The sequence below is a fragment of the Macaca fascicularis genome, chromosome 3 (genome assembly GCF_037993035.2).
Source record: "Macaca fascicularis isolate 582-1 chromosome 3, T2T-MFA8v1.1".
In the NCBI taxonomy this organism is placed as follows: Eukaryota; Metazoa; Chordata; class Mammalia; order Primates; family Cercopithecidae; genus Macaca; species Macaca fascicularis.
The window spans coordinates 106,475,790-106,491,074 of NC_088377.1; the positions used below are offsets into that span (position 1 = coordinate 106,475,790).

The window sequence follows — 15,285 nt, forward strand, 5'->3', positions numbered from 1 at the left end:
CCCCAAAGCCCAGAATAGAATAAAACTAGAAAGCTCCTCGATTATGATATTAGTTCTAGAATAGTCCCCACTCCACTCCCAATTCAGTGCTCAGAAGTAGAAGACAGATAATTCAAATTGGATTAAAGGCATAACACAGATCCTTGTTGTACATAAATCAAATACTCAAGGGAACACAAAGTATTACCATCTTACTCACAAAGTTTCAAGCCTAAAGGAAGAAGTTAGTCCAGATTAGGGCATCCTAATCCTTCCAGTTCTATTATCATATAAAAACAACTTAAAATACTTGCAAGAAATATTACATCTATCCATAAAAAGGGAGTTAACAAAAGATACCATGATCTTAAAAATACTTTATGACAAAACGCTACCTTTGAGGGAGTACCCTGTCACCTGCATGTAGCAAGTTGGTATTACAATAAACATTCTAACAGTCCAAGCCAAAAGAGCTTTTAAAATTACTCTAAAACGTTCGTTACTAAAAACCAAGGCAACCTAGGAAAATGTTTTTAAAGAATATTTAATGATATAGGACAATTTTTACACTATTACTATAATCTCAATTTTATTTATATACACAGAAAACAAGATAAAGTATATAAAACTGTGAATGTAATGGCTCTCTTAAAGAGTGTATTTATGCATTATTTTTATGAAGCAGAGACCAAGTAAAATGAGATGCACATGAAGATCAGTAAGAATCAACTGTTTCCTTACCTCTTCCAAGTTATTCTTTTCAACCAATTTCCATCTCAGTCGAGCTTTTAAGCTTTTCAATGTCTTCTTAATGGACAGCAAGTGATCTACACTGGGACTCTTATTTAAATATTCAATAAGCTGCTTTTTAAACTAAGTAAACAAAAGTTACGTATTTTCAAACACATAAGAAAAATATTGAACAGTGATCATTTATTATTTATCTGTTAAGATTCAACTAGTATTTACTGAGTTCAGGTTGAGATACTAAGAAAATCTTTATTTTTCAACAAGATAATTCAATGGATTTCCTTTTATCCATGTTTCTATTTAGAATATCAGTTCCAGCACTCAAAGTAGCAAAGACAAAAGTACTATTTCAAACTGAGACATACAATAAAACACACATTGTTAGTATGGATGAAAAAGGAATTTCTAGTGAGGATGTAAACTGAAATCATCTTTCCCAAAAGTGGTTTGAAAATATGTATCAAGTTTTAATAATGTCCATTCCTTTTAACTCAGTAATTTATAGAATTTAGAAATCTGAGAAATAAAAACAAAACAAAATTATGCACAAACATATGTACAGTGTTATTTATGGTAGAAAAAATTGGAAGTAACCTTAATGTCCAACACACATGAAAGGTTAATGGTTAATGTTGCTGTACATCTACATAGGGATGAGGATTTGGTCACTCAAGATGACAGTATAGAAAAATCATTAATCATATAGAAAAATGTTCATAATATACCATTACATGAAGAAAGTATGTTTGAAATAACTTACAAAACAATGCGATGCATATATATATATGCTCACAAACATATAGATGCACATCCAGTAACTACTCTAAAATTATCTCTTAGGCTAAGGGAATTATAAGCAATGTTTTATTTCTTATCTTTCTGTATATAGCAAATTATCTACAGTAGATGTGTACAGACAAAAAGAAAATGATGTTAATGGTTGTGGTTCTCATAGACATAAGAAAATAAAAGATTTAAAATAATTTTAAAATTTGATATATTTATATCATCAAAAATCACCATTTCCAGTTGATAGTGAATTCTAGTAATAATAGATAATTTACTGACACTGAGTATTAACAAGAGAAAAATTTAAGTGTTAAAAAGTTCAAAGCATCAATTTATAAGATCAATAAGAGAAAGCATAATCAAACCTCAATACTGTCCTTGTACTTAGCTTGTACTGTGGCAATGAGCCTTTCCTCTGAACGAATCTTTTGCAGTACTTGACTATATGTATTTAAAATTATCTCCTTGTCTGCATCACCTTGATCCTAAAGGAAATCACACACATAGAATTATACACAAAGGAATATCCAAAAGAGCTAAAGTCTCCAATAACAATAGATAAACTTCAAAATTATGCCTTTAACGGATTTCTGTAATGATTTCAAAACAGTTCTTAAACACGAATGTTTTCCTAGACAGAAGAAAGACAGATATCAAAGATGTTCATATGGAGGCCAGGCAACATAGTGAGACCCAGTCCCTAAAAAATATTTTTTTAATTAACTGAGCACAGTGGTATTCACCTGTAGTCCTAGCTACAAGGGAGGCTGAGGCAGGGAGATTGAGGAGTTCACGGCTGCAGTGAGCTAGGATCACATCAATGCACTCCAGCCTGGGCGACAGAGCAAGACACTGTCTCTCTAAAAAAAGCAAAGCCATTCATATGGGAAACTTTACCCCTATTACACCATTATTCCCAAAGCTGTGTGGAGTAAGGGCATTAATGGAAATCAGGGATACTAATATGCTAAATATAAGAACTATAAACAACATATAGACCTTCAACACCTTACTTTTAGAAATAGCCTGTTAACAACTACCTCTAAAACCAACTCTGACAAAACTATCTAAATCAGGACTATTTAACAATATAAAACTTCTTAATGTATTTTTAATGCCAATATGAATAAAATTATAAAAAGTAAAAAAAAAAGAAAAAACAAGAAAATGAGAAGCCTAACCACTGAAACACTGGAAAGCAGCCTGAATAACTGGGAAAGAGTCCCAGTGAGCAATAAATAAAATTACAAAACACCCTTTGGAGTAGCTACACTAATTTTTACCTTGACACAGTAACAAAGAATATACACAATGGTGAAAGGAAAGAGGATGACGAATCCATCTTGTGTGTCAACTTTCAGATCTCTCTCAGATTTTAAGTTTTCACAAACTCTAAAGAGTCTCTTCTTATAGTCATTGGGTATGACAGACTCAAGAATCAAATGATTTAGACAGATTGTTCACTCAAATTAAGAGCGGTTTTCTTAGAATTAAACAGATTTTTTATGTGAAATGTCCTATTAAAACAAAAACGTCACCTAAGAATAAAACTTTGCATTGTGTTTGGATTAGAACTTGACATGGTTACTCTTTCAAACAAGCCTATTAGAAGAAAGCTAAGATCAGTCTTAATACCTTCTAACTAGCAAGAAAAACTCTCTTATTGGTTAATACTTTCTAACCATGAAAGGAAACCACACTGCTTCAAAGGCAACAAAAATAAAGAATATCGATACTCACAACCAGAGCTATCTCCAGCTCTTTGCAGACACTCGACTCAGTCTTCTCTAGGATTTCATCAATATTATCAACTGCGTCTTCAGAAATCAGTGGTTCTTCCATCGATAGGTCAAAAACCTCATTTGCAAAAATAAACACATGAAACATCTCATCTAATTCAATCAGCATGCATTATGCCTTAATACCTGAAGCAGAGTATTAAGCTATACCCTGGACAATGTAAAAGAAATAAGAATGCATAAAAAAAAGTGCCTACCCTCATAAAATTTATGCACTGAAAGGAAAAAGGTACATATGCATAGCAAACCGTAAGAAAATAAATGGTTAAGAGAGGGAAGAGGACAATCCTCAGGAAAAGTTGAGAAAAAGGAGGAACAAGACTGATACGATTTTTTTGAGGCTAATAAAAGGAGCAATCTGACTAAAAGCTAATAAAGAACCTTGACTGGTAAGGTGGCAAGTTTAAATCTGATACATAGTAGGTAGACGATGTCAGCTCTTGAACAAAGTAGTGATTTTTAAAATATATATTCCCTGGTTTATGCTACAAACACAACAGGGCAGGAGCTTTTATTACCTTTAAGGTTCTTTGGAACCATGCTACCAGACGCTGCAGAGAAGCGTCTGTTTCGCTTCTAACATTGGTGAACTCCTCTCTTTTATCACACTTCCAGTCATAAAATTTTTTAAGTATTTCATCAGAATTTGCTCCTTCTTTGGCTTCTCCATACACTGCTTCTAAAGAGACTGACAAATCCTGCAGAGAGATACACTTCTGTTTATTAAAGTTTATTAACTCATTCAGGATTCAAGCACTGTGTTAGGATCTAAGGCGCAGAAAAGCAGTATGCTGAATCCCCATTCTTGAGAATTTCATAAATACAACTTAGAATCATCAGACAGAGATGAAAACAAAAACCTACCTAGAAGGTGGTTTATTTGGACCATAACAGTAAAGTTTATTAAGTGAATTAGTTACAAATAGAAAGCTTTATATCCTTACAGTTTTTAATTAAGTAGAAATTACCCTATTTTCCTAACTTTTTTGTATAAATTTATTGGGTAAAAGAGTAATTTTGTTACATGGATATATTGTGTAGTGGTAGAGTCTGGGCTTTAGTGTATCTATCATCCAAATGTACACTGAACCAATTAACTTCTCAACATCCACCACCCTCTACCCCTATCACCCTTCTGAGTCTCTCTTGTCTATCATAAGAATCACTACTGTTTGTCCTGCCATGAAAGTTTCTAAGACCTATTGCTAAAAAAAAAAATAAACTACATGCCAAAATATACAAATAATTCTAATTAAGTAAAGACATTAAACATATATATGGACAATCATGCATCATTTAGCGACACAAATATCTTCTAAGAAATGCAACATGAGGCAATTTCATCATTATGCAAACATCATGGAGTGTATTGATGCAAACCTAGATGATACAGTTTACGATACAACCAAACTACATTCTATAGCCTACTGCTCCTAGATACAGCCTGTTACTGTACTGAATAATGTAAGCAACTGTAACAACAATTGCCTATCTAAACATAGAAAAGGTACAGTAAAAATAAGTACTATAATTTTATGGCACCACCACCATATATGCAGTCCATCATTGACCAAACCATGCAGCACTTGACTGCACTTAAAGGTATTTTCTAAATGAATTGGCCTGGCTGCGTTTGTTGGGGCAGGTGGGCAAAAAAAAAACTAATAATAATTAAATAAAAGCAAATAAACAAATAAATAACAATAATAAATACATTTTTTTAATGTAATAAAGAATTGGAGGGGGGGCGCCCAAGATGGCCTAATACAAACAGCTCCAGCCTCCAGCTCCCAGAGTGAGCGAAACAGAAGACGGGTGATTTCTGCATTTTCTTTTTTTTTTTTTTTTTTTTTTTTTTTTTTTTTTTTGGGGGGGGAAAAATTCTCTATTTAATAAATGGTGCTGGAATAACTAACTTGTACTATGTAGAACACTTAAACTGAACCCCTTAATTACACCATATACAATAATCAACTCAACATAAAGACTTAAATGTAAAACATTATAAGAAACCCTGCAAGATAACCTAAAAGCTACTGTTCTAGACATAGAAACCTGCAAACACTTGAGGATGAAGCTACCAAAAGCAATTGCAACAAAAGCAAAAGTTGACAAATGGGACCTATTTAAAATAAAGAGCTTCTTCACAGCAAAGGAAACTATCAACAGAATAAACAGACAACCTACAGAAGAAAAGAAAATATTTGCAAACTTTGCCTCTGACAAAGGTCTAATATCCAGAATTAATAAGAACTTAAACAAGTTTATAAGAAAAAAAACAAACCTCATTAAAAAGCAGGCAAAAAACATGAACAGATGCTTTTCAAAGGAAGACATACATGTGGCTAACAAGCATATGAAAAACAAAGCTCATAGGTGATCATTAAAGAAATTAAAAAGAAGCTGGCACGGTGTCTCATACCTGTAATCCCAGAACATTGGGAGGCTTAAGCAGGCAGATCACAAGGTCAGGAATTTGAGACCAGCCTGTCCAATATGGTGAAACCTTGTCTCTAATAAAAATACAAAAATTAGCCTGGCATGGTGGTGGGCACCTGTAGTCCCAGCTACTCAGGAGGCTGAGACAGGAGAATCGCTTAAACCTGGGAGGCGGAGGTTGCAATGAGCCGAGATCGTGCTACTGCACTCCAGCCTGGGTGACAGAGTCAGAGTCAGTCTCCAACTCAAAAAAAAAAAAAAAAGAAAGAAATTAAAAGAAAAACCACAATGAGATACCACCTCACATCAGTCAGAATGGCTATTTTAAAAATGTCAAAAAATAACAGATGCTACCAAGGTTTCACAGAAAAAGGAATGCTTATACTCACTGGTGGGAGTGTAAATTAGTTCAACAACAGTAAAAATCAGTGTGGCAATTCCTCACAGAACTAAAAAGAGAATTATCATTTGACTCAGGAACCTGATAATTGGGTATATACCCAAAGAAATATAAATTATTATAAAGACACATCCGCATGCATGTTCATTGCAGCACTATTCACAATAGCAAAGACATGGACAGGCCCTATATGCCTATCAATGGTAGACTGGATAAAGAAAATATGGTATGGTCAGAAGCGGTGGCTCATGCCTGCAATCCCAGAGCTCTGGAAGGCCGAGGCAGGTGGATTGCCTGAGCTTAGAAGTTTGAGACTGGCCTGAAAAAAATAGCAAAATCTTGTCTACATGGAAAATACAAAAAGAAAAAGTGGCCAGGCATGGTAATCCACACTGTAGTCCCAGCTACTTGATGAGGTAAGGGAGAATTGCTTGAGCCTGGGAAGCTGAGACTAAAGTAAGCCAAAATCACATCATGGCAATCTAGCCTGGGCAATAAGCGAGACCCAGTGTCCAAAGATAAAATAAAAGATTTAGTAAAAAAAACAAAATATGGCACATAAACATCATGGAATACTCTGTGGCCATTAAAAAAAAAAAAAATCATGTCCTCTGCAATAACATCAATGAAGCCCATTTAAAAAAATCAGCTCTGATCTTAGTTATTTCTTGCCTTTTGCTAGCTTTTCAGTGTGTTTGCTATTGCTTCTCTAATTCTTTAAATTGTGATGTTAGGGTGTCAATTTTAGATCTTTCCTGCTTTCTCTTGTGGGCATTTAGTGCTATAAATTTCCCTCTACACACTGCTTTAAATGTGTCCCAGAGATTCTGGTATGTTGTGTCTTTGTTCTCATTGGTTTCAAAGAACATCTTTATTTCTGCCTTCATTTCATTATGTACCCAGTAGTCGTTCAGGAGCACGTTGTTCAGTTTCCATGTAGTTGGGCAGTTTTGAATGAGTTTCTTAATCCTGATTTCTAGTTTGACTGCACTGTGGTCTGAGAGACAGTTTGTTATACTTTTTGTTCTTTTACATTTGCTGAGGAGTGCTTTACTTCCACCTATGTGGTCAATTTTGGAATAAGTGTGATGTGGTGCTGAGAAGAATGTACATTCAGTAGATTTGAGGTGGAGAGTTCTGTAGATGTCTATTGGGTCCACTTGGTGCAGAGCTGAGTTCAATTCCTGAATATCCTTGTTAACTTTCTGTCTCATTGATCTGTTTAATGTTGACAGTGGGATATTAAAATCTCCCATTATTATTGTGTGGGAGTCTAAGTCTCTTTGTAGGTCTCTAAGGGCTTTATGAATCTGGGCGCTTCTGTATTGCATGCATATCTATTTAGGATAGTTAGCTCTGCTTGTTGAATTGATCCCTTAACCATTATGTAATGGCCTTCTTTGTCTTTTTTGATCTTTGTTGGTTTAAAGTCTGTGTTTTCAGAGACCAGGATTGCAACCCCAGCTTTTTCTTTTTGTTTTCTATTTGCTTGGGATATCTTCCTCCATCCTTGTATTTTGAGCCTATGTGTGTTTCTGCACATGAGATGGGTCTCCTGAATACAGCACACTGGTGGGTCTTGACTCTTTATCCGATTTCCCAGTCTGTGTCTTTTAATTGGGGCATGTAGCCCATTTACATTTAAGGTTAATATAGTTATGTATGAATTTGGTCCTGTCATTATGATGTTAGCTGGTTATTTTGCCTGTTAGTTGATGCAGTTTCTTCCTAGCATTGATGGTCTTTACAATTTGGCATGTTTTTGCAGTGCCTGGTACCGGTTGTTCCTCTCCATGTTTAGTGCTTCCTTCAGGAGTTCTTGTAAGGCAGGCCTGGTGGTGACAAAATCGATCAGCATTTGTTTGTCTGTAAAGGATTTTATTTCTCCTTCGTTTATGAAGCTTAGTTTCACTGGATATGAAATTCTGGGTTGAAAATTCCTTTCTTTAAGAATGTTGAATATTGGTCCCCACTCTCTTCTGGCTTGTAGAGTTTCCGCTGAGAGATCTGCTGTTAGTCTGATGGGTTTCCCTTTGTGGGTAACCCGACCTTTCTCTCTGGCTGCCCTTAACATTTTTTCCTTCATTTCAACTTTGGTGAATCTGACAATTATGTGTCTTGGAGTCGCTCTTCTCGAGGAGTATCTTTGTGGTGTTCTCTGTATTTCCTGAATTTGAATGTTGACCTGCCTTGCTAGGTTGGGGAAGTTCTCCTGGATAATATCCTGAAGAGTGTTTTCCAACTTGGTTCCATTCTCCCTGTCACTTTCAGGTACACCAATCAGATGTAGATTTGGTCTTTTCACATAGTCCCATATTTCTTGGAGGCTTTGTTCATTTCTTTTTAGTTGTTTTTCTCTAAACTTCTCCTCTTGCTTCATTTCATTCATTTGATCTTCAATCACTGATACCCTTTCTTCCACTTGATCAGATTTGCTACTGAAGCTTATATATGCATCACGTATTTCTTGTGTCATGGTTTTCAGCTCCATCAGGTCACTGAAGCTCTTCTCTACACGGTCTATTACAGTTAGGCATTTGTTGAACATTTCTTCAATGTTTTTAGCTTCTTTGTGACGGGTTCGAACATCCTCCTTTAGCTTGGAGGAGTTTGTTATTACCGATTGTCTGAAGACCATTTCTAGGCTTCCAGGGGGTCCTGGCGTTTTAGCTGTGGATCTCCCAATACCTGCAGGTCACAGCGCCACAGAGACTGGGCCTCCAGGATAATAGGGCACAGAGCAGTGAAGAGGAGACCTGAAGGTCGGGCTGCAGCCAGAGACAAAGCAATTTCTGCATTTTCAACTGAGGTACCAAGTTCATCTCACTGGGGCGTGTCGGACAGTCGGTGCTGGTCAGTGGGTGCAGCCCAATCAGCAAGAGCTGAAGCAGGGCAAGGCACTGGCTCACCTGGGAAGCGCAAGAGGGAAGGGAATTCCTTTTCCTAGCCAAGGGAAACTCAGACACACAACACCTGGAAAATTGGGTAACTCCCACCCTAATACTTTGCTTTACCAAGGGTCTTAGAAAACGGCACACCAGGAGATTATATCCCACATCTGGCCAGGAGGGTCCCACGCCCACGGAGCCTCCCTCATTGCTAGCACAGCAGTCTGAGATCTAACTGCAAGGCAGCAGCGAGGCTGAGGGAGGGGCGCCCACCATTGCTGAGGCTTAAGTAGGTAAACAAAGCCTCTGGGAAGCGCGAATTGGGTGGAGCCCACCACAGCTCAAGGAGGTCTGCCGGCCTCTGTAGACTCTACCTCTGGGGATAGGGCATAGCTAACTAAAAAGCACCAGAAACCTTGGCAAAGGTAAATGTCCCTGTCTGACAGCTTTGAAGAGACCAGTGGTTCTCCCAGCACGGAGGTTGAGATCTGAGAACGGACAGACTGCCTGCTCAAGTGGGTCCCTGACTCCTGTGTAGCCTAACTGGGAGACATCCCCCACTACATGCAGACTGACACCTCACACCTCACGCGGCTGGGTACACCTCTGAGACAAAGCTTCCAGAGCAAGAACCAGACAGCAACACTTGCTGTTCAGCAATATTCTATCTTCTGCTCCGCTGCTGATACCCAGGCAAACAGGGTCTGGAGTGGACCTCAAGCAAAATCCAACAGACCTGCAGCTGAAGGTCATGAGGGTTAAAATGAAAACTAACAAACAGAAAGGACACCCACACCAAAACCCCATCAGTACGTCACCATCATCAAAGACCAAAGGCAGATAAAATCACAAAGATGAGGAGAGCAATGCAGAAAAGCTGGAAATTCAAAAAATCAGAGCACATCTCCCCCTCCAAAGGAACACAGCTCCTCACCAGCAATGGAACAAAGTTGAACAGAGAATGACTTTGACGAGTTGAGAGAAGAAGGCTTTAGTCGATCGAACTTCTTAGAACTAAAGGAGGAACTACATACCCAGTGCAAAGAAACTAAAATCCTTCAAAAAAGAATGGAAGATTGGATAACTAGAATAATCAATGCAGAGAAGTCCATAAACGAACTCATAGAGATGAAAATCATGACACGAGAACTATGTGACAAGTGCACAAGATTCAGTAACCGACTCAATCAACTGGAAGAAAGAGTATCAGTGATTGAAGATCAAATGAATGAAATCAAGTGAGAAGTTTAGAGAAAAAAGAGTGAAAAGAAACGAACAAAGCCTCCAAGAAATATGGGATTATGTGAAAAGACAAAATTTACATCTGATTGGTGTGCCTGAAAGTGATGGGGAAATTGAAACCAACTTGGAAAATGCTCTGCAGGATATTATCCAGGAGAACTTCCCCAGTGTAGCAAGGCAGGCCAACATTCAAATTCAGGAAATACGGAGAATGCCACAAAGATACTCCTCGAGAAGAGCAACTCCAAGACACATAATTGTCAGATTCACCAAGTTGAAATGAAGGAAAAAATGTTAAGGGCACACACAGAAAGGTCGGGTTACCCACAAAGGAAAGCCCATCAGACTAACAGTAGATCTCTCGGAAGAAACTCTACAAGCCAGAAGACAGTGGGGGCCAACATTCAACATTCTTAAAGAAAAGAATTTTCAACCCAGAATTTCATATCCAGCCAAACTAAGTTTCATACGTGAGGGGAAATAAAATCCTTTACAGACAAGCAAATGCTTAGAGATTTTGTCACCACCAGGCCTGCCCTACAAGAGATCCTGAAGGAAGCACTAAACATGGAAAGGAACAACCGGTACCAGCCATTGCAAAAACATGTCAAAATGTAAAGTCCATTGATGCTAGGAAGAAACTCCATCAACTAACGAGCAAAATAACCAGCTAATATCATAATGACAGGATCAAGTTCACACATAACAATATTAACCTTAAATGTACATGGACTATATGGTCCAACTAAAAGACACAGACTGGAGAATTGGATAAAGAGTCAACACCCATCAGTCTGCTGTATACAGGAGACCCATCTCACACGCGGAGACACATAGGTTCAAAATAAAGGGATGGAGGAAGATCTACCAAGCAAATGGAAAACAAAAAAAGGCAGGGGTTGCAATCCTAGTCTCTGATAAAACAGACTTTAAACCAACAAAGATCAAAAGAGACAAAGAAGGCCATTACATAATGGTAAAGGGATCAATTCAACAAGAAGAGCTAACTATCCTAAGTATCTATACACCCAATAAAGGAGCACCCAGATTCATAAAGCAAGTCCTTAGAGACTTACAAAGAGACTTAGACTCCCATACAATAATAATGGGAGACTTTAACACCCCACTGTCAACATTAGACAGATCAATGAGACAGAAAGTTAACAAGGATATCCAGGAATTGAACTCAACTCTGCACCAAGTGGACCTAACAGACATCTACAGAACTCTCCTCCCCAAATCAACAGAATATACATTCTTCTCAGCACCACACTGCACTTACTCCAAAATTGACCACATAAGTTGGAAGTAAAGCACTCCTCAGCAAATGTGAAAGAACAGAAATTATAACGAACTGTCTCTCAGACCACAGTGCAATCAAACTAGAACTCAGGATTAAGAAACTCAATCAAAACCACTCAACTACATGGAAACTGAACAACCTGCTCCTAAATGACTACTGGGTACATAACAAAATGAAGGCAGAAATAAAGATGTTCTTTGAAACCAATGAGAATGAAGACACAATGTACCAGAATCTCGGGGACACATTTAAAGCACTGTGTAGAGGGAAATTTATAGCACTAAATGCCCACAAGAGAAAGCAGGAAAGATCTAAAATTGACACCCTAACATCACAATTAAAAGAACTAGAGAAACAAGAGCAAACACATTCAAAAGCTAGCAGAAGGCAAGAAATAACTAAGATCAGAGCAGAACTGAAGGAGATGGAGACACAAAAAACCTTCAAAAAATCAGTGAATCCAGGAGCTGGTTTTTTCAAAAGATCAACAAAATTGATAGACCACTAGCAAGACTAATAAAGAAGAAAAGAGAGAAGAATCAAATAGACGCAATAAAAAATGATAAAACGGATATCACCACTGACCCCACAGAAATACAAACTACCATCAGAGAATACTACAAACACCTCTACACAAATAAACTAGAAAACCTAGAATAAATGGATAAATTCCTGGACACATACACCCTCCTAAGACTAAACCAGGAAGAAGTTGAATCCCTGAATAGACCAATAGCAGGCTCTGAAATTGAGGCAATAATTAACAGCCTACGAACCAAAAAAAGGTCCAGGACCAGACGGATTCACAGCCGAACTTTACCAGAGGTACAAGGAGGCTCTGGTACCACTCATTCTGAAACTATTCCACTCAACAGAAAAAGAGGGAATCCTCCCTAATTCATTTTATGAGGCCAACATCATCCTGATACCAAAGCCTGACAGAGATACAACAAAAAAAGAGAATTTTAGACCAATATCCCTGATGAACATCGATGCAAAAATCCTCAATAAAATACTGGCAAACTGAATTCAGCAGTACATCAAAAAGCTTATCCACCATGATCAAGTGGGCTTCATTCCTGTGATGCAAGGCTGGTTCAACATACGCAAATCAATAAAAGTAATCCAGCATATAAACAGAACAAAAGACAAAAACCACATGATTATCTCAACAGATGCAGAAAAAGCCTTTGAAAAAATTCGACAGTCCTTCATGCTAAAAACTCTCAATAAATTCAGTATTGATGGAACGTATCTCAAAATAATAAGAGCTATTTATGACAAACCCACAGCCAATACCATACTGAATGGGCAAAAACTGGAAGCATTCCCTTTGAAAACTGGCACAAGACAGGGATGTCCTCTCTCACCACTCCTACTCAACATAGTGTTGGAAGTTCTGGCCAGGGCAATCAGGCAAGAGAAAGAAATAAAGGGTATTCAGTTAGGAAAAGAAGAAGTCAAATTGTCCCTGTTTGCAGATGACATGATTGTATATTTAGAAAACCCCATTGTCTCAGCCCAAAATCTCCTTAAGCTGATAAGCAACTTCAGCAAAGTCTCAGTATACAAAATCAATGTGCAAAAATCACAAGCATTCTTATACACCAGTAACAGACAAACAGAGAGCCAAATCATGAATGAACTCCCATTCACAACTGCTTCAAACAGAATAAAATACCTAGGAATCCAACTTACAAGGGATGTAAAGGACCTCTTCAAGAAAAACTACAAACCACTGCTCAGTGAAATAAAAGCAGACACAAACAAATGGAAAAACATACCATGCTCATGGATAGGAAGAATCAATATTGTGAAAATGGCCATGATGCCCAAGGTAATTTATAGATTCAATGCCTCCCCATCAAGCTACAATGACTTTCTTCACAGAATTGGAAAAAAATACTATAAAGTTCATATGGAACCAAAAAAAGAGACCACATTGCCAAGACAATCCTAAGCCAAAAGAACAAAGCTGGAGGCATCATCCTACCTGACTTTAAACTATACTACAAGACTACAGTAACCAAAACAGCATGCTACTGGTACCAAAACAGAGATATAGACCAATGGAACAGAACAGAGCCCTCAGAAATAATACCACACATCTACAGCCATCTGATCTTGACAAATCTGACAAAAACAAGAAATGGGGAAAGGATTTCCTATTTAATAAATGGTGCTGGGAAAATTGGCTAGCCATAAGTAGAAAGCTGAAACTGGATCCTTTCCTTACCTCTTATACGAAAATTAATTCAAGATAGATTAGAGACTTAAATGTTAGACCTAAAACCATAAAAACCCTAGAAGAAAACCTAGGTAATACCATTCAGGACATAGGCATGGGCAAGGACTTCATGACTAAAACACCAAAAGCAATGGCAACAAAAGTCAAAATTGACAAATGGGATCTAATTAAACTAAAGAGCTTCTGCACAGCAAAAGAAACTACCATCAGAGTGAACAGGCAACCTACAGAATGGGAGAAAATGTTTGCAATCTACTCATCTGACAAAGGGCTAATATCCAGAACCTACAAAGAACTCAATCAAATTTACAAGAAAATAACAAACAACCCCATCAAAAAGTGGGCAAAGGATATGAACAGACATTTCTCTAAAGAAGACATTTATACAGCCAACAGACACGTGAAAAAATGCTCATCATCACTCGCCATCAGAGAAATGCAAATCAAAACCACAATGAGATACCATCTCACGCCAGTTAGAATGGCAATCATTAAAAAGTCAGGAAACTACAGGTGCTGGAGAGGATGTGGAGAAATAGGAACACTTTCACACTGTTGGTGGGACTGTAAACTAGTTCAACCATTGTGGAAAACAGTGTGGCGATTCCTCAAAGATCTAGAACTAGAAATACCATTTGACCCAGCCATCCCATTATTGGGTATATACCCAAAGGAATATAAATCATGCTGCTATAAAGACACATGCACACGTATATTTATTGCGGCACTGTTCACAATAGCAAAGACTTGGAATCAACCCAAATGTCCATCAGTGACAGACTGGATTAAGAAAATGTGGCACATATATACCACAGAATACTAGGCAGCCACAAAAAAGGATGAGTTTGTGTCCTTTGTAGGGACATGGATGCAGCTGGAAACCATCATTCTCAACAAACTATCATAAGAACAGAAAACCAAACACCTCATGTTCTCACACATAGGTGGGAATTGAACAATGAGATCACTTGGACACAGGAAGGGGAACATCACACACCAGGGCCTATTGGGGGGAGGGGGGAGGGGGTGGGATAGCATTAGAAGATATACCTAATGTAAATGACAAGTTAATGGGTGCAGTACACCAACATGGCACATGTACACGTATGTAACTAATGGGTGCAGCACACCAACATGGCACATGTACACACATGTAACAAACCTGCACATTGTGCACATGTACCCTAGAACTTAAAGTATAATCAAAAAAGAAAAAAGAAAATAAAAAACACAGACCAAATAATTTTTTTTCCGTTTTTTTTTGTTGTTGTTGTTGAGACGGAGAGTCTCCCTCTGTCACCAGGCTGGAGTGCAGTGTCATTATCTCGGCTCACTGCAACCTCTGTCTCCCAGGCTCAAGCGAATCTCCTGCCTCAGTCTCCCAAGTGGCTGGGACTACAGGTGCACACCACCACGCCCAGCTAATTTTTGTATTTTTAGTAGAGACA

At 37.8% G+C, this 15,285-nt stretch overlaps 1 protein-coding gene across 1 annotated transcript in view; it reads right to left on the minus strand.

Annotated features, from left to right (window-relative positions):
* Positions 1–15,285, minus strand: part of STK31 (serine/threonine kinase 31) — a 130,794-nt gene that overhangs the window by 43,733 nt on the left and 71,776 nt on the right. The window contains exons 12-15 of the mRNA XM_005549980.5: positions 3,836–4,015; positions 3,259–3,375; positions 1,884–2,003; positions 721–852 (exon numbers count right to left, since the gene is read on the minus strand). Coding sequence (XP_005550037.3) covers positions 721–852; positions 1,884–2,003; positions 3,259–3,375; positions 3,836–4,015 — 549 coding nt within the window. The remainder of the gene's footprint in view (positions 1–720; positions 853–1,883; positions 2,004–3,258; positions 3,376–3,835; positions 4,016–15,285) is intronic.